General features: G+C 44.2%; 1 protein-coding gene and 1 non-coding gene across 2 annotated transcripts in view; one reads left to right on the forward strand and one right to left on the reverse strand.

The window, feature by feature from the left end:
* The window catches only part of LOC124551267 (1,5-anhydro-D-fructose reductase-like), a 40,452-nt gene extending 35,296 nt beyond the window's left edge, over positions 1–5,156 (forward strand). Inside the window, exon 7 of the mRNA XM_047126266.1 lies at positions 5,006–5,156. Within this exon, the coding sequence (XP_046982222.1) occupies positions 5,006–5,048 (43 nt within the window). The 3' untranslated portion in view covers positions 5,049–5,156. The remainder of the gene's footprint in view (positions 1–5,005) is intronic.
* Trnat-agu lies at positions 1,839–1,912 on the reverse strand. The gene has a single exon. It is a non-coding gene; the product is annotated as a tRNA-Thr (tRNA).
* Positions 5,157–22,367: the final 17,211 nt, after the last annotated feature.

The following is a 22,367-nucleotide window of genomic DNA, read 5'->3' on the forward strand; positions in this document are numbered from 1 at the left end:
GTGAGTGTCTCGTATAAGACAGTTCTACAGAGTTGTCAGACCATCGCAGAAATTTCATCCAATATCTAACGGCTGTCTTCACGAACAGTTTTCTCGATCTTTTGCACCAATTCCTCAGTCAAAATGGAAGGCCATCCACTCTTCTGTTCGTCATGAACATTTTTTCTGCCTCCACTAAATTCCCTACACCACTAAACACTACTCGTTCTGTTCATAACACCTTCACCGTAAGCCGTTTGGATTTGTGGCAAAATTTCGGAAGGTGTTATTCCTTCCGCGAGTAGTAAGTGGATCACAGCACGTGACTCGCACTTGCCGGGATTACTTACCTACATCTTTCACGTAACTGTACACTACAACTGGCGTTTACATGCTGCAGTGTTCCTGCGGTGCTCGCTCTGGTCAGGGGATACCCCCGCCACCCCCCTCCCCGTCACTCATCCAGTCAGTGTCGCCAACCATCAAAAATCAACAAACCACAACCCGTTATGGTCACAGTACACTTTCTTTCTGAACACGCCTCGTATTTCTATATCACTTAATGTCTTAAGTGGTCACCCAGCCCAATTGCAGGTTACCAGTGTAATAGCTTCCATGGATATATGCGACTGCAGTCTTTCAAAAAAATGGTTCAAATAGCTCTGAGCACTATGGAACTCAACTGCAACTAGTTAAACCTAACTAACCTAAGGACATCACAAACATCCATGCCCGAGGCAGGATTCGAACCTGCGATGGTAGCGGTCTTGCGGTTCCAGACTGCAGCGCCTGTAACCGCACGGCCACTTCGGCCGGCTGCAGTCTTTCTCGGCGTATTCCAATGATGAGCTTCGTTCCCATCAGCTGAAGATGATGGGTACGAAACTCATCGAAACTTCGCGACAAGACGACGCCACCACTCAGCTGATAGCCCGAGAAGAATTCATCAGCTTCCATGGATACCAAAAACACTGTTTCCAGTATTTCATGTAGTTACTGAACGAATTGAAAAATTAAAGCGCTGCTATAATTTGTTCATTAAGAGGTATTTTTTTACGTTAAAGGCGGTTTAACACAATAAAACAAGTATTATACACCCATCATAAAAAGTTAAACATGTAATTAGTTTTCGTATCTAAATGAGATAGATGTCTGTGCAAGACATTTTTGATAATACTTTATGTTCTAGTAAATGAAAAGCGCATATTTGCTTTTGTTCCACAGTCTTTTTCTTTGTGTGGTATATTCTACATCCTTGCGGATCTCCTCACTGTGGATTTACGCAACATAAACTGTACAGAGAGTAGTCAGAAACTGACGTCGCTGCGTAGGTTATGCTGAGAAAAAATTATGAAGAAAAAAATTCGTTATCTTACATTTTTTCCGAGTAAATAAGCACTGAAAATAGCCAATGAGGACTTCGCGCATGTAAATTCAAGTGGTGTGACAAGGACTGAGTTGCCAAATATGTGCTTCATTTGGTTTCCTAAAACAGAACAAGGCAGCGATGCAAAAATTTGCTCATGGGACTGTAGCAAGGATCGAACAGGAGCCAAAGGCTGAGCAGTCTCGTACTTTGTCATCCGTGTTATGGGAAGAAATGACACTAACTGTATTTGGAAGGCTGCTGTAATTTTCGCGCCCAACGACACGATTGACGAACTTCGCTGCTAATTAAATCGGAAACGGCGCAACGTATCGAATTTTTATCTGAGCAGCTATATCTCAGCACAACCTACCCTGCAACACACTTACAAGCTTTACAGACTGTTTGTTACGATTATATGTAAATAGAATGGGTTCACTGCTGTCATCCGCAGCAGAACGCTACGCAGAATCAGCGGCGATGAGCGGAAATGTGTACCGAACCGGGATTCGAACCCCGGATCTCCTGCTTACTAGGCAGGTGCATTAACCATTGTGCCATCCGGATACAGCGTTATCGCAACTACGCGGACTGTCTAGGCTGGCCTCACGGGCGATCCACATTTCCATCGAGAGCCATCTATCCGCATAGCTCGAATCCCAGTCCGGTGCACATATTCGTTCGTCTCGGCTGATTCCGTCTTATGTCCCTCTGGAGTTGACGGCCATGTCCGAAAGAACAGGCACCACGCATTCATACATTGAAGAGCCAAAGAAACTGGCACACCTGCCTAATATCGTGTAGGGTCCCTGCGAGTACGCAGACTTGATTAATGTCTGAAGTAGTGCTGGAGGAAAACGACACCATGAATGCTGCAGGGCTGTCCATAAATCCGTAAGAGTACGAGGGGGTGGAGGTCTCTTATGAGCAGCTCGTTGCAAGATATCCCAGATATGCTCAGTAACGTTCATGTCTTGAGAAGTGTTTCAGATCAGAAGAGTGTTCCTGGAGCCACTCTGTAGCGATTCTGGACGTGCGGGGAGTTGCATTGTCCTGCTGAAATTGTCCAAGTCCGTCGGAATACACAATGGACATGAATGTATGCGGGTGATCAGACAGGATTCTTACGTACGTGTCACCTGTCAGAATCGTATCTAGACGTATCAGGGGTCCCGTATCACTCCAACTGCACACGCCCCACACCATTACAGACCCTCCACCACCTTGAACAGTCCGCTCCTGACATGCAGGGTCCACGGATTCATGAGGCTGTCTCCATACCCGAACACGTTCATCGACTCAATGCTATTTGAAACGAGACTCGTCCGACGAGGGAACATGTTTCCAGCCATCAACAGTCCAATGTCAGTGTTTACGGGCCCAGGCGAGGCGTAAAACTTTGTGTAGTGCTGTCATCAAGGACACACGAGTGGGCCTTAGTCTCCAAAAGCTCATATCGATGACGTTCCGTTGAATGACACTTGTTGATGGTCCAGCATTGAAATGTGCACCAATTCGCGGAAGGGTCGCACTTTTGTCACGTTGAACCATTCTCTTTAGTCGTCGTTGGTCCCGTTCTTGCAGGATCTTTTTCCGACCGCAGCAGTGTCGGAGATTTGATATAGTACGACATTCCTGATATTCACGGTACACTCGTGAAATGGTCTATGGCAAAATCCCCATTTCATCGCTACCTCGGAGATGCTGTGTCCCATCGCTCGTGCACCGACTATAACACCACGTTCAAACTCACTTAAATCTTGATAACCTGCAGCAGTAACCGATGTAACAACTGCGCCAAACACTTGTCTTGTACAGGCGTTGCCGACCGCAGCGCCGTATTCTGCCGGTTTACACATTTCTGTATTTGAATACGCATGACTATACCAGTTTCTTTGGCGCTTCTTACCACTCTGCGTACCTACCTGTCTACAGGGAGTTGCGACATACGTCTAGGGGCGATAGATCTCGTAATGGGGAAGAACTGGAGGCAAAATGTTCCCAGCGATGCTAGACATTTGAGATCAAGACTGGTGTTAAACAGGGAGATGGATTGTCACCAATGTTGTTCAATATAGCACTGGACGAAGTGATCAGGCAGTGGAGAGCAATAAACGAGGAAATGGGAATACCAAAGACCCATGTGGGGGACAAAAAGGATAACAGGGCTCAAGTGGACTGCCTAGCCTTTGCAGATGACATGGCAATAGTAAGTGAGACGGAAAAAGACGCAAAGACACAACTCGACAACTTAACTAAGGTAGCCAGAAAGGTGGGACTGAGGATCGCCTGTAACAAGACAAAGACATTAAACACCACTGCAAACTGGGAAACACCGGAAGGCGCTGTGCAAATGGTGGACAAATTTAAATACCTGGGAGAATTTATAACAGGAAGGAACAGGAGCAAGGAGGGAATAACAGATAGGATAAAGAAGATGACGTCAGCCTTCTGCATGACGAGAGAGGTATACAATAAAAAGAATATATCCACAGAGGCAAAGAAGCCACTACAAGGCAACAGTGAGGAATGCAGTATTATATGCTGCTGAGACGATGACACTAGGAAGAAATAGGGCAGAGTAACTAGAGAAAGAAGAGAGGAAAATACTGAGAAAAACACTAGGTCCCAAAAGAGGTGGAGAGAGGTGGATGCGAAGACCTAGGGAAGAATTGTACCGGAACATGAGAACAATATCCGGGGAAATCAGACTCAAAAGGGCAAGGTTTGCTGGATATGTAGTTAGAATGAGTATGGACAGGATGATGAAGGGAGTGTGGGAAACAACAGGGAGGACAAGGGGAAAGACAGGAACCAAGTGGGTTGTTGAACTTCGGAAGGACTGGTTCGAATTGGGGATAAAGGTCGAAGGAAAGGAAAACTGGAGGAACAAATATACACCGACAAATATGCCGGAGATCAACGACAGGGAAGAATACAGGAAAAGATTAGAATGTCACCAGTGCAGCCGCCAGGAGAAACGGAATCTGAAGATCTCGGAAGAAGAGCGGGAGAGGAGAGGAGAAAGAATGAAGAGTTTCTGGGAGAAGAAGAGGAAAATGCAGTCCACGAAGGGGCTACCCGAGGTCCTACAGAGGCCGTATCGCAAGAAGAAGAAGGCATCCTTTTAGTATTTTCCCACCCTGGGAGGACGAGATTGCATGCAACGACCAGGGTCTACTAACCAGATGTGCAGCATACTACCTAGCCCAGTAAATTGACAGCGTTGTTTAAAAAAAAATCATAAGAATGGGTGTCTGTACGTGAAGAAGGATATTTTAGATTCGAATTAGAATGTTCAGCTTTTCTAGACCTAGTGCTGTTCACTAGAAGAAGAGTTGCGATGTCCTGACACCTCTTATGGCAATCTAAAACGACGCCTAACATCGCTAAGAAAGAGTATCGAACGTTTTGTCTCTAAGAGAAGTTGTTCCCCATGACGTGATCTATCATCCCCACACGGTTGATGCAAAAACTTTGAAACACCCTGCATATAAACAGAAATGAATGTGTACGCTCAAGATAAGACTACTTGGTATCTAACAATCTTAAAGAATACTTTTCAGCTCTCCTTTCTATGGATTTAAGTGACCAGACCATTCTTAATTTACAGCTTTAGTGGTTACTCTATATTTTCTAACTGTTACATTTCATTTACAGACTCGGACGCCATCCCGAGTTCCCGTGGTTTGATCGCTACTAGTCATGAGGAGCGAACGTTATGAGCAAAGGAAAAGCTGCAAGCTTGGCACCGGCTGAAGTATACCTAGATCATAACGTTTCTTTATCAGTTTGAGAAAATGGTGTTGACAATAATACGGATGAATTACATTTGTACCATTAAAGCAATAATAAAACATTTCATTAGAAAATCGCATTTCTCAACTGAATTTCTTTCATCGATATTTCCATTCATAATATATTTCATATCCTGCTCTAAATTGGCTGCCTGACATCAAAAGTGAAGCATCCAGAAGATATGGTGAGAAGTCAATGAAAGTTCGTACATGTCTACGAAGTCTGTTCAAAAAGTTGCGGAACATTCGTAGTTTCTGTGTGTTGGGGCGAAATGTCAACGAAATTGTGCGTACCAATGGAAGACTGACGGTCCGAGAGGTTGCAGAAGAATGTAACATTTCAGTTGGGTCATGTCATGAAATTCTGACACAGCATCTTGCAAAGCATCGTGTTGCCTCCAAGGTCGCCCCACGGATCATGAGTCAAGACCAGGAAACGCTCGCTTCGCAGTCTGTGAAGATCTTTCCGATCGTGCACGTCAGAATGACATGCTCCTTAAGAGGATCACAACTGGTGGTGAGATGCACGTATACGGTCATGATGTTGAGCCCAAGGTTCGATCTTCACAGTTTTTTTTTTCTTTCTTTTCTCAGGTTTTGGTTAATTCTGGCCCTGGCCAGATTTCAATGGTATGTTACAAAGTCGCACATTGCGAATATAAGTTAATAAAGTAAGTCAAATGAAAGATAAATAACTGTTTCCGTTAGTGGATACATGTTTTTGATGCACAGTATGAGTAAACATGTTTATGTGCACATATATACACATCCATACATAAGTGTATAAATGTATGTGAAAACGTTTACTCATACTGCGCTTCAGAATCATGTATACACTTCTGGAAACTGTAACTTATTTTTAGGTTTGTTTTAATTTTGTAAACTTATATTCACAAAGCGCCGATTTGTAACACAGGGCGTACATAAAGTTCTGGAACACTTTAAATTATTTATTGCACAAGAACTAAACATTGTACAGATGCCATAAAAATTGCATTTTGAAGAGAAACTCTGAAAGTTTTTTCTACAAATATTCGATATGCGAACCATGAGTAACCCGGCAGACGTCAATACGGTAATCGAATTCTTGCCGTATCCGTCTCAGCATGGCATCGTCGACTGCGGCAGTCGCTTCCCGTTTTCTATGCCGGAGCTCTGCTACATCACGTGGTAGAGGCGGTACATACAACAGATCTTTAATGTGTCCCCACAGAAGAAAGTCACACGGAGTGAGATCTGGTGATGGGGGAGGCCATTTCATAAAACAGCTGTCCCTTCTATAGCACGGCCGATCCATCGATGCGGCAGCTCCGTCTACAGGTAACCACGAACTTCACGATGAAAATGGGGTGGAGCCCCATCCTGATTGTTGTGTCTAGGCAAGACAGCCTAGACACAATGAGAGGAAGCCGAAAGGCACGCGCTTAAACTCACGCAGGCTGGCGTGAGGTCTGAAACAGGATACGTAATGAATGCTATAAAGAAAAGTACGTAGCTTCTGGAATACTTAACTTTAATCCATAATTGTAGAACATCGCTCTTGATGATACGTGCTTCATAATGTTGTTGTTGTGGTCTTCAGTCCTGAGACTGGTTTGATGCAGCTCTCCATGCTACTCTATCCTGTGCAAGCTTCTTCATCTCCCAGTACCTACTGCAACCTACATCCTTCTGAATCTGCTTAGTGTATTCATCTCTTGGTCTCCCTCTACGATTTTTACCCTCCAAGGTGCCCTCCAATGCTAAATTTGTGATCCCTTGTTGCCTCAAAACATGTCCTACCAACCGACTCTTCTTCAAGTCAAGTTGTGCCACAAACTTCTCTTCTCCCCAATCCTACTCAATACCTCCTCATTAGTTACGTGATCTACCCACCTTATCTTCAGCATTCTTCTGTAGCATCACATTTCGAAAGCTTCTATTCTCTTCTTGTCCAAACTAGTTATTGTCCATGTTTCACTTCCATACATGGCTACACTCCATACAAATACTTTCAGAAACGACTTCCTGACACTTTATACTCGATGTTAACAAATTTCTCTTCTTGAGAAACGCTTTCCTTGCCATTGCCAGTCTACATTTTATATCCTCTCTACTATGACCATCATCAGTTATTTTACTACCTAAATAGCAAAACTCCTTTACTACTTTAAGTGTCTCATTTCCTAATCTAATTCCCTCAGCATCACCCGACTTAATTTGACTACATTCCATTATCCTCGTTTTGCTTTTGTTGATGTTCATCTTATATCCGCCTTTCAAGACACTGTCCATTCCGTTCAACTGCTCTTCCAAGTCCTTTACTGTCTCTGACAGAATTACAATGTCATCGGCGAACCTCAAAGTTTTTACTTCTTCTCCATGAATTTTAATACCTACTCCGAATTTTTCTTTTGTTTCCTTTACTGCTTGCTCAATATACAGATTGAATAACATCGGGGAGAGGCTACAACCCTGTCTCACTCCTTTCCCAACCACTGCTTCCCTTTCATGCCCCTCGACTCTTATAACTGCCATCTGGTTTCTGTACAAATTGTAAATAGCCTTTCGCTCCCTGTATTTTACCCCTGCCACCTTCAGAATTTGAAAGTGTTAATTAGCAATTGAATACGGCGCCTTGCTAGGTCGTAGCAAATGTAGCTGAAGGCTATGCTAACTATCGTCTCGGCAATTTAGAGCGTAATTGTCAGTGATCCCCTTCTGGCAAAGTCGGCTGTACAACTGGGGCGAGTGCCAGGAAGTCTCTCTAGACCTGCCGTGTGGTGGCGCTCGGTCTGCTATCACTGACAGTGGCGACACGCGGGTCCGACATGTACTAATGGGCCGCGGCCGATTTAAAGGCTACCGCCTAGCAAGTGTGGTGTCTGGCGGTGACACCACACTGATGAATGATGAACGGAGAGTCCGTTTGCATTTGAGGCGTCAGCCATTGCTGAAACATGTCCAAATAGGAATATCCAGTGACAGTGCTCTCGGCGAAAAAGAATGGCCCGTACAGTTTTCGACGTGACAAGGCACAAAAAACACTTACCTTTGGGGAATCATGCTCAAATTCATTGCATTCGTGTGGATGCTTTGTATCCCAGATTCGACAATTATGCCTGTTAACTTTCCCATTTGTATGAAAAGTGGCTTCGTCACTAAAAATTAAGCCATCAACAATGCCACCCACATCCTCATTCAATTGTTGCAACTACGAACAAAACTGAAAACGCTTGTCTTTGTCGTCGTCATTGAACTTCTGCAGTAGTTCCAATTTGAATGGTTTCACAAACAACTTTTGTCGCAGGACTTTCCACACTGTCATTGGAGCCATTTCGAACTTATGGGATGCACGATGCACCGATTTCTTTGGACTCCTTATTAATGTCTCTCGTATGTGCTCCACATTCATTTCACTCACACTGGGAGTATGGAAACAACCAACATTCTGCCCCACTGTGCATTGTTGCCAGATGTATCCAAGATGGCGGCTTGTAGACTTGGCAACAGCGCATGACGTCATTCAAGATAGCTGATTTTGGCGGGAAGTTTGAATTTTGGCGGGAAAGTGCCACACCCCCTCCTCCACAAATATGGCGTGAAGTTAAAACTCCAACAGGATAATGCATCACACCAAGAAAAATGGCGGGAAAAAGAGACTTGTCTTTATTATTTAACCAGTTTCAAGCAAGTGTGTTCGCCACGAGCTCTAGAGCCCAATTGGCTTAGTTGATATCGTCGCCACCAGAGAGCGCCACTGTGACGTCATCCAAGATAGCCGATTTTGGCGGGAAGTTTTAATTTTGGCGGGAAGAAGGTCAATTGGCCTACCTCCACTAACCTAACCCCACTCCCCCCAGGAAATGGTGCGAAATTCAAATTCCAACATGATAATGCGTCACACCTACGATAATGGCGGGAAAATGGACTTATATTTATTATTTAACCACTTTCAAGCGGATGTGTTCTCCACTGAGTCTGGACTGCAGCTGGCTTAGTTGACATTGGTGCCACCAGAAGGCACTCTCCTAATGTCAGATCATGACTTAAGTTCTGTTATTCAAGGTGGCTGCACCCGATGTATCCACCACGAGCTCCAGAGCTCAAGTGGCTTAGTTCATTTCGTGACCACCAGAGGACGCTACTGTGGCGTCATGTGATGACACAAGATTGTCTGCTCTGTCTCACGCACGTGTTATAACCAGACACTCGCCACGCCACTGGCCCGCGGGCGTCCGACTGCTTACGTCACACACGCTTGGCCGCCACCTCCATACACACACAGTCTTCTGTAAACATGCTAACAAACAAAAAAAAATGGTTCAAATGGCTCTGAGCACTATGGGACTTAACTTCTGAGGTCATCAGTCCCCTAGAACTTAGAACTAATTAAACCTAACTAACCTAAGGACATCACACACATCCATGCCCGAGGCAGGATTCGAACCTGCGACCGTTGCGGTCACCCGGTTCCAGACTGTAGCGCCCAGAACCGCATAGCCACTCCGGCCGGCAAATATGCTAACATCCACATCGCACATCTAACCTATCAATTACCTAAGTACTTAATTCCATTTCAATTTTAATCGTATTAAATAATTCAATTTACAATTTCATATAGCTATCAAAAAGGTGTTCACTGTACTTTCACCTATCTACTTTCAACTACTTTTCAAGGTCCAGACCGCCACCTCTTCCTAGGAACCGTCGCCGAGTTTGAATTCTGTCAGTAAAGAAAGGCCATTTGCGCTTTCGCCACCAACCTAAGAAAATTGCGACGAAAGAAAGCACACTTGTACTGTCCTCATCCACTCGACCGCCAATTCCTCCTTGCTTGCTAATCGTCAACTGTCTAAATCATACACCAACCTTTATTTAAACACTTAGAGGGAGAACCACCACCAAGTGTATTCGCCACTGAGTCCATAGCCCAACTGACTTAGTTCATATCGATACCACTAGGGGAGGACACTGTAGCGCCGCAAGTACCATAATCTAAGATGGCGCCACCTAGTGTGTTCACCACGAGCTCCAGACCCCAACTGTCTTAGTAAATTTCCCCGCTGTCAGAGGACGCCACAGTGACACCAGCTAATGACGCAAGTACAGTTATCCATGATGGCAGCGAACAGTGTGTTCTCCACGAGGTTTATGACGGTGTCATCCGTTTCCTGACATATACCAAGATTGTGAGGGAAAACGACTCAGCCTGCTCTGGGCTGCTGAGGGGAGTAAAAAAGGAGTTCACTCTATTTAGTTTCAAACATTTTCTTTAGGTGATCGAATATATTTATCACACTGACGCAAAACACTCGCCATGTTATGCTTGGGGTCACAATACACAGTCTGCAGATATGCAAACAGCTCTAATTTTCCGAAATCATTTCAGTACAGACCTGCAAACTGCTCCTAAATAATACAGCACACTGATGTGTAAACACGCTAAGTACTCGTAAACTGCCCAAATAGCGCATATCATGGCCTACAGACCCGCTCCCGAAATAATCCAATCAACGCACGCAAGCACAGTCCACCGCCCCCTGTCCATTAGAGTACACGGGAGGTAGCGATAAGTGATGCATCCCTCAGATGTCAAACCGCACACAGCCCCTACTCGGCTACCACAAGCATGGGGTGGCGGCACCCCCATTCATACATAACACCTGAGAAATTCCTATCCAAATACGTGTTCACCTACACATACGTGCTGACGTGATCGGGCGGGAGCGCAACCACGAGCTGAAGCCAAACACAAGCCAAAGTTGTATGCAGCCGCCGTTAATGACCGGGCGTTTATTTGCACAGCATGCACTAAGCAGAGCCACGCATGTTCGACGTTCCTCCATACCATCACTCTAACTGCGGTCTGGCGAAGACACTGCAGAGTTCCGTTCCACAATAGCAGAACCTGCTTTCTCCTTAGCGATTCGAACGGACCCTACGTCACGTTCGACTCACACTTCACTGCGCTTAGCTACATACCATCTCAATTGCAAAAAACCAACGAACCTTATCAATCATAACTCACATTGCTATCTAAAATAATAACCAAGTCTAACTATACTAAATTCCATAGCACCCCCCAGAAATAGTTAATGCTCGCTTTCTTATTGTCTCAGCTTGCATGTGCCAAAATTCCTGCCCTTACAGAATCTGTTAACCAAAACATCGTCGAAGCCAGAGTTCCTCCCGGACATAACGTGATAGCCTTCCTGTTCTCAACATAGTCAAATGTTCTCACCACTCCTATATCCCAGCACAATCAATAGAGCATTTTCTTTCTTGGGCTTTTTGTCGTTATTTTGCAAAGATTGCTAAATTGCACCGACAGCTCCCTCAATCTATACACCCCCAACCTGTTCTTTCTATCTACAGACGCTACACTCAGTAGTAATAAACTATTTTACACTGATCACCATTTTGCACAGACAATTAAACGTCGCAAATTTGTGTACAGGTCATCAAATATAAACCATGCTCGCAAGAATATTGCACCGACAAACCGATCTCCAACCAGGGACTATATCACCGAGTACCGTCAATCTTCGCTGTACTTCTCGATATCAAGAACACCGCTCTAGTCTCCCCATCACTAGCGCAACATAATGAACAACATATACACTGTAAATTATTTCTCCACAAACACCAAACTTTAGCGAGGTGCAGCGTGCTGTAAACCATTGACTAACTAGAAACAAATAGAGTAAACTGACATTTGCGCTCTCGAATACCGAAGTCGGTGATTTAACAGATTCGAATGATCAGTATTGTTTACAAACCAACAAGGGTCTTTCCCCCGTCAAGAGAACAGGCAAACGTGTGTCTAACACACCACAATCGATATTCCCTCAACTAAATAAAGGCACCAAATGTGCAGAAGCAGTAGACAGAACAATTTACATGGAAGGGAATAACGTTTCACCGCAAACGCACCATCTTCCCAAAGTTACACTTGATCAGAAAAGCAACCCAGCACATACTTAGTTCGCTATTTGGTCCTCTAGAAGATGGTAAAGTTAACCATGACACATTCCTACACTCCAACAGACCTCTGCATTCGGAAGACTGCTACCATTAACAGGGGAAAGCGAGTCAATACCACCACAGACTTTTCACACATGAACAGATTCTAGAAATTCCCTAACGTGTATCTTCTATCGTTACACTTACAATTAAATCTTACGATTGAGGTCTCAACTGAACCGTATTCGGCAATCAGCAAAGTATTGGAAATACACCCTGCTGTCGGCCGTGGCTCTGGAAATACCTGTACCTTCCTTACCACTAGACATACTCCTCCCTTCGCTATCACAGTACCCCAAGCCAAATCCATACCCTCCCTACAACAGCACATAGACATTTCCTTTACACAGATATACTTTATAAACCTGTTGCTCAAATGCGAACATATCACACACCCAGCACTAAATATAATATCACCTGCTCAATAATTGGATGCATACGACACCAAATAATACTGACCGCAAATCAACGTGCTGTGTGCATCTCTCTTACGTTCTTCCTGCCCGTCATCCCACTGTGTCATAGACATAATCGATCACATGTTAAACAAAAAATCCCGATCCCAACAACTACTGCATGTTACTATCAAAAGCAGAAAGCAGAGCAAACGCTCTCCGAATGCGGAGGTGACTGGATACAGTCGAGTACAGTGCTTCATTACACCTCCCGACCAGTGCATTTGGGCTAGGTGTTGGCAGCTGTGCTAGATTTACAATCAATTTTAGAACATAGAACGAGCTGTTATGTCATGATCACATATATAGATCTGACCTGAAGTGGATAGAGTTGCGAAAAATGATGAGGGTATAGGTATAAATTGACCGAATATAGACGCAAATGCGGCGAAATTGAGGAAGGACTTTGCTGTCTTTTGGTTACCACCGATAAATTTGTATATGGGACCAAGTATGCGGCAACAGGAGGAATCCAGGGAAATGAAGACATCGAAACGAAGGAAATAAGGAAGTCAATTTTTTCCTATTGAGGCAGTATTTTACTGTATGTCTACTGAGGTGCCCGCAATACACGCGAGTTGACTACTGTATTTGATGCTTTTAGGAATGACAGAGAACTATTCATTTCTAAATTTATTTCCATCTGCGTTAAAAGATAACAGAGAGTGGACCGGGTGATCGATTGAAATGGAGTTGTAGCTAGGTACAAATTAATGGTTGTCAGACTCATTCTAGACAAGGATAAACTGATGGAGGTTAATTTTTTTTTTTTCAAGTGTTCTATCCGCGTGCATCAGTCACATGACATAGCCCGTCTTCTACTCGTATGCAGCTACATGTTCCGTATGTGTTATAAAGCACTGTCTATCTGCGATCATTAATGGTAAACCTGTCTGTCATCAGAGGACTTCCATCTCATGTGTGAAGAAGCTTGACACACTCCTCTAAACGAGCTTTGATTGACGCGATCGCCCCTGTCGCATTTTGTGTGTGTAAAATCGAGACTTCAGCGTCACAACTAAGTTACAGGTATGAGCATGTGATGCACTACAATCCCCGTGCACACATTTGCACGATATTTGTTGTGTTTACAGAGTTAGTGGCGGAATGACTTGTAATTTTCACATGTGGGACGCTGCTGCTATGCATTTATCTGTTTCCTTGTAAGATGTATGCACCGCTACTGACTATCATTTTACATAGGCTTGATGCAGGCATGGTACAATTTCTGAACTGTGATCGGGTGTGAGCAGCGGACACTATGTTAAGTTTCTTCACACATGAGATGGAAGTCTTCTGATAACCGACAGGTTTACCCTTAACGATCAAAAGTAGACAGGCTATGTAAGGTGACTGACGCATCTGGAACCACTGGTACCTCAATAGGCATACAGTATAGTGCAGTATTATATAAACGTGGACATCGAAAGGAAGGGAATGAGGGAGGCAGTCAATTTGTTTCCCATTGAGGCTGTATTATACAGTATGTCTATTGAGGCACCAGTGATTCTGGATGCATCAGTCACGTGATGGACCTCAATCAGCACATCATCTACTACCACTGTCTGTCATCGCCTATAGCTCAGCGGACATGTCGCGGAACGTCTGATATGCTCTCGAGACAGAATGCGTTGCAAAAAGTAGTGTATTATGCAGCTGGGTGGGGTGTGAGGGAGTTGCAAATACCAGTCACAAGCCTCCTTTCTTAGCCGAATGACATTCAAAGTTCATTGAGTTTATAACGAGGTGGCATCGTTGGCTCTTAATACACACATTTCTACGATCACCATCACGGTATCTGTCCGGAAACACCACCTCAATCAGAGATAATGTTGTACCTCAATTCGTAAAGCGGTTATAGGTTTTAACATGGATACTTGGGTGCATCTGTAGAACGATGAGCGCTTGTGAGAGTAACATGCAGTAGTTGTTTGAATCGGGATTTTTTCTTTAACATCTGCTCGATTACGTCTATGACTCACAGGAAGAATGTAAGAGACATGCACACCCATTGTTGATTTTTGGTCAGTATTATTTGGTATTGTATGCACTCAGTTATTGACGAGGTAATATTGTACTTAGTATTAGTGCTGGGTGTGTGATATGTTCGCATTTGAGCATCAGGTTTATAAAGTGTATGTGTTTGCTTAAAGGAAATGTCTGTGTGCTGTTGTAGGGATGGTATGGATTTGGCTTGGGGTACTGTGATAGCAAAGGGAAGAGTATGTCAAGTCATAAGAATGGTAGTGATATTTCTATTTCCAGAGCCACTGTCGACAGCAGGGTGTATTTCCGGTACTTTGCCCCTTGTTGAATGCCGCTCAATTGAGACTATGATTGTAGCATTTAATTGTAAGTATACTGATAAATATATATGCGACCAGTTTTCTGGAATGTGTCCGTGTATGCAAAGTCTGTGGTGAAATTGATTCGCATTCCCATGTTAATGGTAGCAGTTTTCCGAATGCAGAAGCCTGTTGGGGTGTAGGAATGTATCATAGTTAACTTTACCATCTTCTAGACGACCGAATAGCGAACTAATACTTATTATGTGCTGGGCGGCTTTCCTGATCAGGTGTAACTTTGAGAAGATAGTGCGTTTGCGGTGGAGAGTTATTCCCTCCCACGTAAATTGTTTGGTCGACTGCTTCTGCACATATGGTGCCTTTATTGAGTATTGATTGTGGTGTGTATTGGACTCACAATTGCCTGTTCTCTATACATGGGAAAGACCTTAGTTGGCTTGTAAATTATAGGGATGATTTGGAATATGTTACATCACCGACAATGGTATTCGACAGTACAAATATCATTTTTCTTGTGTTTGTTTCTAGTTATTGAGCTGTCTAGAGCAGGCTCCACCTAGCTAAGGTTTCGGGTTTGTAAAGAAATAATTCCCAGTCTATATCTACAGCTAAAATGGTATAATATTATGGTGAAAATATGGTTATTCTTTTAATGGAGGACTATGGAGACATCTGTAGAAATGCGAACAAGAAAGCGGAAACAGTAACGCGCTTGTGCCGGGGTGAAACCAGCCTGTCTTTGCACATCAGTTCTGAGAGAGTGACTTTGGTTCACTAATATGAAGGGGCTGATTTGGTATGATGAGGGATATGAATTGCATGTTTACTACATCGAGACAGTACTCAGTGGTATATTGCCTGGTTGGAGATCGGTTTGAAGCTCCAATGTTCTTGCAAGTATGGCATGTATTCGATGACCTGTAGACAAGTTTGCGATGTTTACTTGTGTGTGCAAAATGGTGATCAGTGTAAAATAGTTTATTACTACTGAGTGTAGCGTCTGTAGAAAGAAAGAACAGGTTGGAGGTGTATAGAGTGAGGGAACTGAGTGTGCAATTTAGCAATCTTTGCAACATAACGACAGAAATCTCCAGAAAGAGAAGGTGGATGGTGTTTCAATACCGGTGGCGTTAGTAATTCGACTGATAAATTCGATAAGAGCGAATGAGAATGCTCGATTGATTGTGGTGGTGTATAGGAGCGGTGAGAACGTTTGCGTATGTTTAGAGCAGGAAGGCTATCACGTTACGTCCGGGAGGAAGACTGGATTCGGCGATATTTTGGTAGACAGGTTCTGTTAGGGTAAGAATTTCCATGCATGCAAGTGGAGGCATCAAGAAAGCAAGCGTTAACTATTTCTGGGACACTATACAGTTCCCAAGAGGTTGGCTTGGCTCTTATTTTTTTACATAATGATGTGACATAAGAATGAGATTGGGAAGGCTGTTAGATGAGTTTGTAATTATGTGCGTGCACTTGGCGGTGTTGTGTCGGTCACGCTGGGGCACGGGTACATGCGGTTGAGTGCGTGTGTCAACACGCTCTGTGCTGTTCTGCCTTCAATGGAAAAGAACAGTGGCGCCTGGAGATGCCTCGAATATGAGACTGGCATGAACGCGTTTTGGAATGCTATGACAGTATAACGGTGACTGCATAGAGGCATACAAATTTCACTGGTGTTCGGTGGCGGCGGCTGGCGGGTGCGACAGAGCGGGCTGGACCAGAGCTGTGGCTGCCTCCCTTCGCGAGGGTTGCGGCGTGTGCGGACCAGCTTCACTAGCGTCATCGTCGGCGCCTAGGTGAACACGTATTTGGACAGGAATTTCACGAGTGTGGAGTATGAATGCAGCTGTCGCCACCTCATGTTTGTGGAAGCCGAGCAGGGAGCTGTGCGCGGTTTGACAGCTGACGGGCGTGTGACTTTCCGATCCTGTGGAAAGGGCGTGGCGGAGGGTGCTTTCGCGCGTTGATTGCATTATTTTGCGAACGGCCTTGTAGTCTATGCTATGTGTTATTTGGACAGTTTACGAGTACTTCTGATATATGTATTGCATTATTTGGAGCAGTTTGCTATTGTGTACTGAAATTGTGAGTTGGTTGCGTGTCTGTGGGCTGTGTGACATGGCCCCAGGCACATCTGGGTGGGTGTTTTGTGATAGTGTGATGGATATACTCTATCGTTAAATAAGTTGTTTCAAAATAAATAGAGTGCTGTCAATCCTTACTCTCCCCAGCAGCCCATAGCAGGTTGAGTTTTCTCTACCCATCTTGGTTTACGTCACGAAAAGGACGATGGTGTCTTCTGCTGGTGGTACTATTAGTCCTCGTGGAGAGCACACTGTTCGCCGCCATCATGGATAACTCTACTTGCGTCATCAGCTGGTGTCACTGTGGCGTCCTCTGATGGTGGGGAAATGTACTAAGACAGTTGGGGTCTGGAGCTCGTGGTGAACCCACTAGGTGGCGCCATCTTAGATTGCGTCACTACAACGTCCTCTAGTGGCATCGATATGAACTAAGTCAGTTGGGGTATGGACTCAGTGGCGAATACACTTGGTGGTGGTGCTGCCTCTAATTGTTTAAATAAAGGCTGGTGTATGATTTCAACAGTTGACGATTAGCAAAGCAGAGTCTTTTACATGGATTATTATTTTGACAATTTACGAGTTGTTTGGCTATCTGGACGTAAATTCTGTGCATTGTTTATGAGTGGCTCGCATGTCTATAGGTTGTGCAATGTGTTATTTTTGACGGTTTACAATTAGCAAGAGTGTGTGCAGAGCTTTATACATTAGTTATGTAGGAATAGTTTGCAAGTCTGTATGCTGTGGAGCATGTCAGAGCGTGTGTTCTGTGATACATATACTCCATCCCTAAGTAAATTGCTCCCAAATAAATACACTCCTTCCTCTCTCCATCAGCCTAGTGTGGGCTGACTCCTTTTACCACCCGCCCCTAGGAAGAGGTGGTGGTGGTGAGCTTAGTTTGAGCAATTTTCTTACGTTGGTAGCGAAAACGCAAGTGAGCTTTGTTTATGGCAGATTTCGCACTTGGCGCCAGATCCTAGGAGGACGTGGTGGCCAGGTGGATGAGGTTAGTACAAGTGTCCTTTCTTCCCCCCCCCCCCTCCCCCCCCCCCCACACACACATTTCTTAGGTTGGTAGCGAAAGCGCAAGTGACATTTCTTTACTGCCAGAATTCAAACTTGGCGACGGTTCCTAGGAAGAGGTGGCGGTCTGGTCCTTGAAAAGTAGTTGAAACTAGGTAGTTGAAAGCATAGTGAACACCTTTTCCGACCTATATGAAATTGTAAATTGAATTATTTAATATGATTAAAATTGAAATGCAATTAAGTACTTAGGTAATTGATAGGTTAGATGCAGTACGTGGGTGTTAGTATATTTACATAAAACTTTGTCCGGCGCATGTATAGGTGTGGCAGCTGAGGGTGTGTGACATAAGCAGTTAGACGCCCGCGGGCTGGTGGCGCGGCGCGTGTCCAGTTAGAACGCACACACGCAAGAGAGAGCAGACCATCCCTTGTCATCACGCGATGTCACAGTAGCGTCCGCTGGTGGTCACGATATGAACTAAGCCACTTGAGTTCTGGAGCTCGTGGTGGATACATCGTGTGCAGCCATCTTGAATAACAGTATTTGCGAGATGATCTGATGTCAGGATAGCGCCCTCTGGTGGCACCGATATGAACTTAGCCAGACCTAGTGGAGAACAGATCGGCTTGAAATTGCTTAAATAATAAAGACAAGTCTGTTTTCCCACCATTATCGTTGGTGTGCCGCATTATCATGTTGGAATATGAACTTCGCGTGATTTTTATTAGGGAGGGGGCTAGGTCAGTGGAGGTAGGCCAAGTGTACAATCTTACGCCACATGGTGCATACACTGGGTGCAGCCATCTTGAATAACGGTACATGCATCATGTTCTGACGTGAAGGTGGCACTCTCTGGTGTCAGCAATATGAAGTAGACTCTAGACCTCGTGGTGGTGGACACAATGGGTGCAGCCATCTTGAATAACTACTTGCGTCATGATCTGATGTCTCGATGGCGCTCTCTGGTGGCAGTGATATGAACTAGGTCAGTTGGAGTGCAGACCCAGTGGAGAACACAGACTGGGTGCAGCCACCTTGAATAACAGTAGTTGTGCGATGATCTGATGTAAGGTTGGCACCCTCTGCTGATGAGAATATGAAATAAGTCAGTTGGATTCTGGACCTCGTGGCGAACACACCTGCGTGATATTGATTAACTAATAATAAAGACAAGTCCGCTCTTCCCGTCATTATTGTGCTGGAATTTGAAGTTGCCGCCTTCTAGCGGGTTGGGGGTTATGTTAGTGACCGTGGCCCAATTGGTCTATTATCCCGCCACTTTCGTGGTGTGACGCTTTATCCTGCTGGAATTTTAATTTCCTGCCAATGTTTTCTGGAGGGTTAGTTTAGTGGAGGTAGCCCAGTTGCCCTATCTTCCTGCCAAAATCAAACTTCCCGCCAAATTCCGCCATCTTGGATGACATCATGCACTGTTGCCAAGTCTATATGCCACCATCTTGGATGACATCATCGCCGTCGTCTTGAATAAATTTGGCAACAATGGAATGTGGGATGGCACCGGCCTAGCCCCCCTACTACCATCAGCTCTTATCAGCTGAAATCTGGACTCATATGGCCAGAACTGGAGGGGTGTTATCGAATTGCTAGTATGAAGAAGAGGGTCTACTGACGGGATGCGTGGAGCAAAAGCTCATCGCCGGGCAAAAATTTTCGCAGTTTTTTAACGATGCACACGTTGAGCGTCTGGGTCAGTGGATTCGTCCAAGTACATTTCAACCCAAGTATGATCTCATTTCTGTTGGTTATGCTGTGTTATCGACTCAGCCAGGGCAGTCTCAACATGCACTTGTAGTACCCGTATATTTTACTTTATCACATCACAGATCTTTATGACACAGGCAGTGTTCATAAAAGATTATAAACGAAAGGTAATCATTTAGACGCGCGGGATTTGCTGAGCAGTGTAAGGAACTGCAGTCATGGACTGTGCAGCTGATCCCGACAGAGGTTCCAGTCCTCCCTCGGGCATGGGTGTGAGTGTTTGTCCTTAGGATAATTTAGGTTAAGTAGTGTGTAAGCTTAGGGACTGATGACCTTAGCAGTTAAGTCCCATAAGCTTTCACACGCATTTGAACATTTAATCATTTAATAAGATTTCGAGAACTCCCCAGAAAACATATGCTACATTCTGCCACTGGTATGCACCCACAGAAATTTTGGAAAGTCAGCGCCCTTGCCATGTTACTCATCCATGACACTTTACATTCACAAAGCACGTACCACGTTTACTCATATGTCTTTTTCAGTCAGTGAGACAGCGTTGAAACGTTTGTAGTGTAATACATTTTGAGATTAACTCTAAAATTGTGCCAATCAGGATTATGTCACTGGCAGAGTATATAAATAACTAAACTATGTTCAGTTTTTCTCATTCCCTGGCCGGAGGGGTGCGTGCGGTGCAGGACATACATCGGTTTTTTCGGTCGAATTAAACCAATCTGCGGCTACATCACACTCCAAGTTTGATCGGTGAGACAACCGGCTCATCCAAGTATCTGTTGGTTGTGTCAGTTATCCGAATGTTTTCACTCAGTGTTTGGGTTTAACTTACACACTTTTTTTCACCCATTTCCGTGGGGAGCGACGGTAGGGATGGGAAAAACAGACTGGTTTAAATCGACACTGGTATTTTATTTAATTAACCGTAGTAGCAGTGGTAAAATGCTTTGTTTTTAAATGTCCATAAAATTTGCATTGGTTTGAAACATTGCTCTATTACAGAAAGTGGGAAAAGCGATCAGTGCTGTTTTAGAAACAATGCCGACAGAAACAAGCAACAAACACACCATTTTAACAATTGGAGCAGCACTGCTGAGAAAATAATTTCATTGTTGGCGTGTGTCGTGGCGAGCAATGTAGTACAATGATTCATTTGCTGTAAAAGATTAAAGATTTGTCTGCCATTTCTACGAAATAATAAAAGAGGAAGGAAATTATGGTAACAGTAATAAATTAAAAAGTTAATAACATTTCGTTCGTAGTATTCAATAAAATTAGGAAATACCTGATCTGCTGCCTCTGTCTTTTACATAATATGCCTTTAGCTGCTTACAGCCCTTGAAAATGGACAAATCAACATGAAAAATAGTTGTTCAGCCTGACTGTTCGTAACGTCCAAAATAGTGGTGGCCCGGTTACAACACGATTTTTGAACAGCGTTTCAAAAAATTAGAACCAGTGATTTTTATTGTATTCAACCACCTATTTCGAAAGAAGCAGCGAAGGGGGACGGACTAAGGTATCTTTTATTTGCCTTTTTAATTTAATGTTTTGATTCCTTCTCTTGAAACTAAGAGAGTCAAAAAGAATTCCAGTGTTTGTTCGATTTTTGTGTGTGCTGCGGAAGGAAAATAATGAGAATAAAAAACAAAAAATCGATTATTTCAGGAACCGATTATTCAGAGCGGAGTTAATACTTTGGTTACATTGGGGTGGAAAATCGCGATAGGATAAATAAAAATGATGCAACGACGGTCGTTGGGGGGCGGGCGCTGCCGCCGAAGCCTCTTCCTGCTGCTGCCAGGGCCAGGGTATCAGCTGGAGCGAGGAGGTGGCGCAGTGGCCGGCGTGAGCGCAACACTGCCGGGACTTGAGCTTAGAGGCAGCCGGCCATTGCGCCACCTCCTCGCGGCGGCTGCTTTCCTGGCCTTCGCAGCAGCAGGGCTCTGCCGTGGAGCGTGCGGGACGCAGGCGCGCGCAATCAATTTAATAAATTTTTTTGATTGCTGGACATTTCACACCTTTTCAGTAGAACGGAATGCAAATAGTCGCAAAAATTTGTCATGTTCCTTTCTTCTTCAGGTACCCTCCCCTGAGAGAAACTTCTACGCTTGCTCAAATCGAAAAAAGCGTTGTGCTCCCAACGAAGAGTTGGTACCGCGTCTGGAACAATTTAATGCACAGCAGTCTATTTATCAGTTTTAAATGGTGAAAGGAAGCTGAAGTCTTTCAGTACTTAATTAAATACGAGGACTATCCACAAAGTACATTACGTTTTGGGATTAAAAATAAATAAAGTATTGGAATTTTTTTTTATTATATACAGATGAAAGCCACACTTAAAATATTACTTTTCTACATAGTTGCCATTTAAATTAAGGCATTTATCGTAGCGATGGACGAGCTTGGAAACTCCTTCGTCGTAAAATTCGGCCGCCTGAGCCTTCAACCACGTGGTTACCTCTTCTTGAAGCTGTGTGTCGTCATCAAAACGCTGCATAGCCAACCAGTTCTGCATTGCTGGGAATAAGTGGAAGTCGCTCGGTGCCAGGTCGGGACTGTACGGCGGATGAGGAAACAACTCCCACTTAAAAGATTCGAGAAC

The sequence above is a fragment of the Schistocerca americana genome, chromosome 9 (genome assembly GCF_021461395.2).
Source record: "Schistocerca americana isolate TAMUIC-IGC-003095 chromosome 9, iqSchAmer2.1, whole genome shotgun sequence".
Lineage (NCBI taxonomy): Eukaryota > Metazoa > Arthropoda > Insecta > Orthoptera > Acrididae > Schistocerca > Schistocerca americana.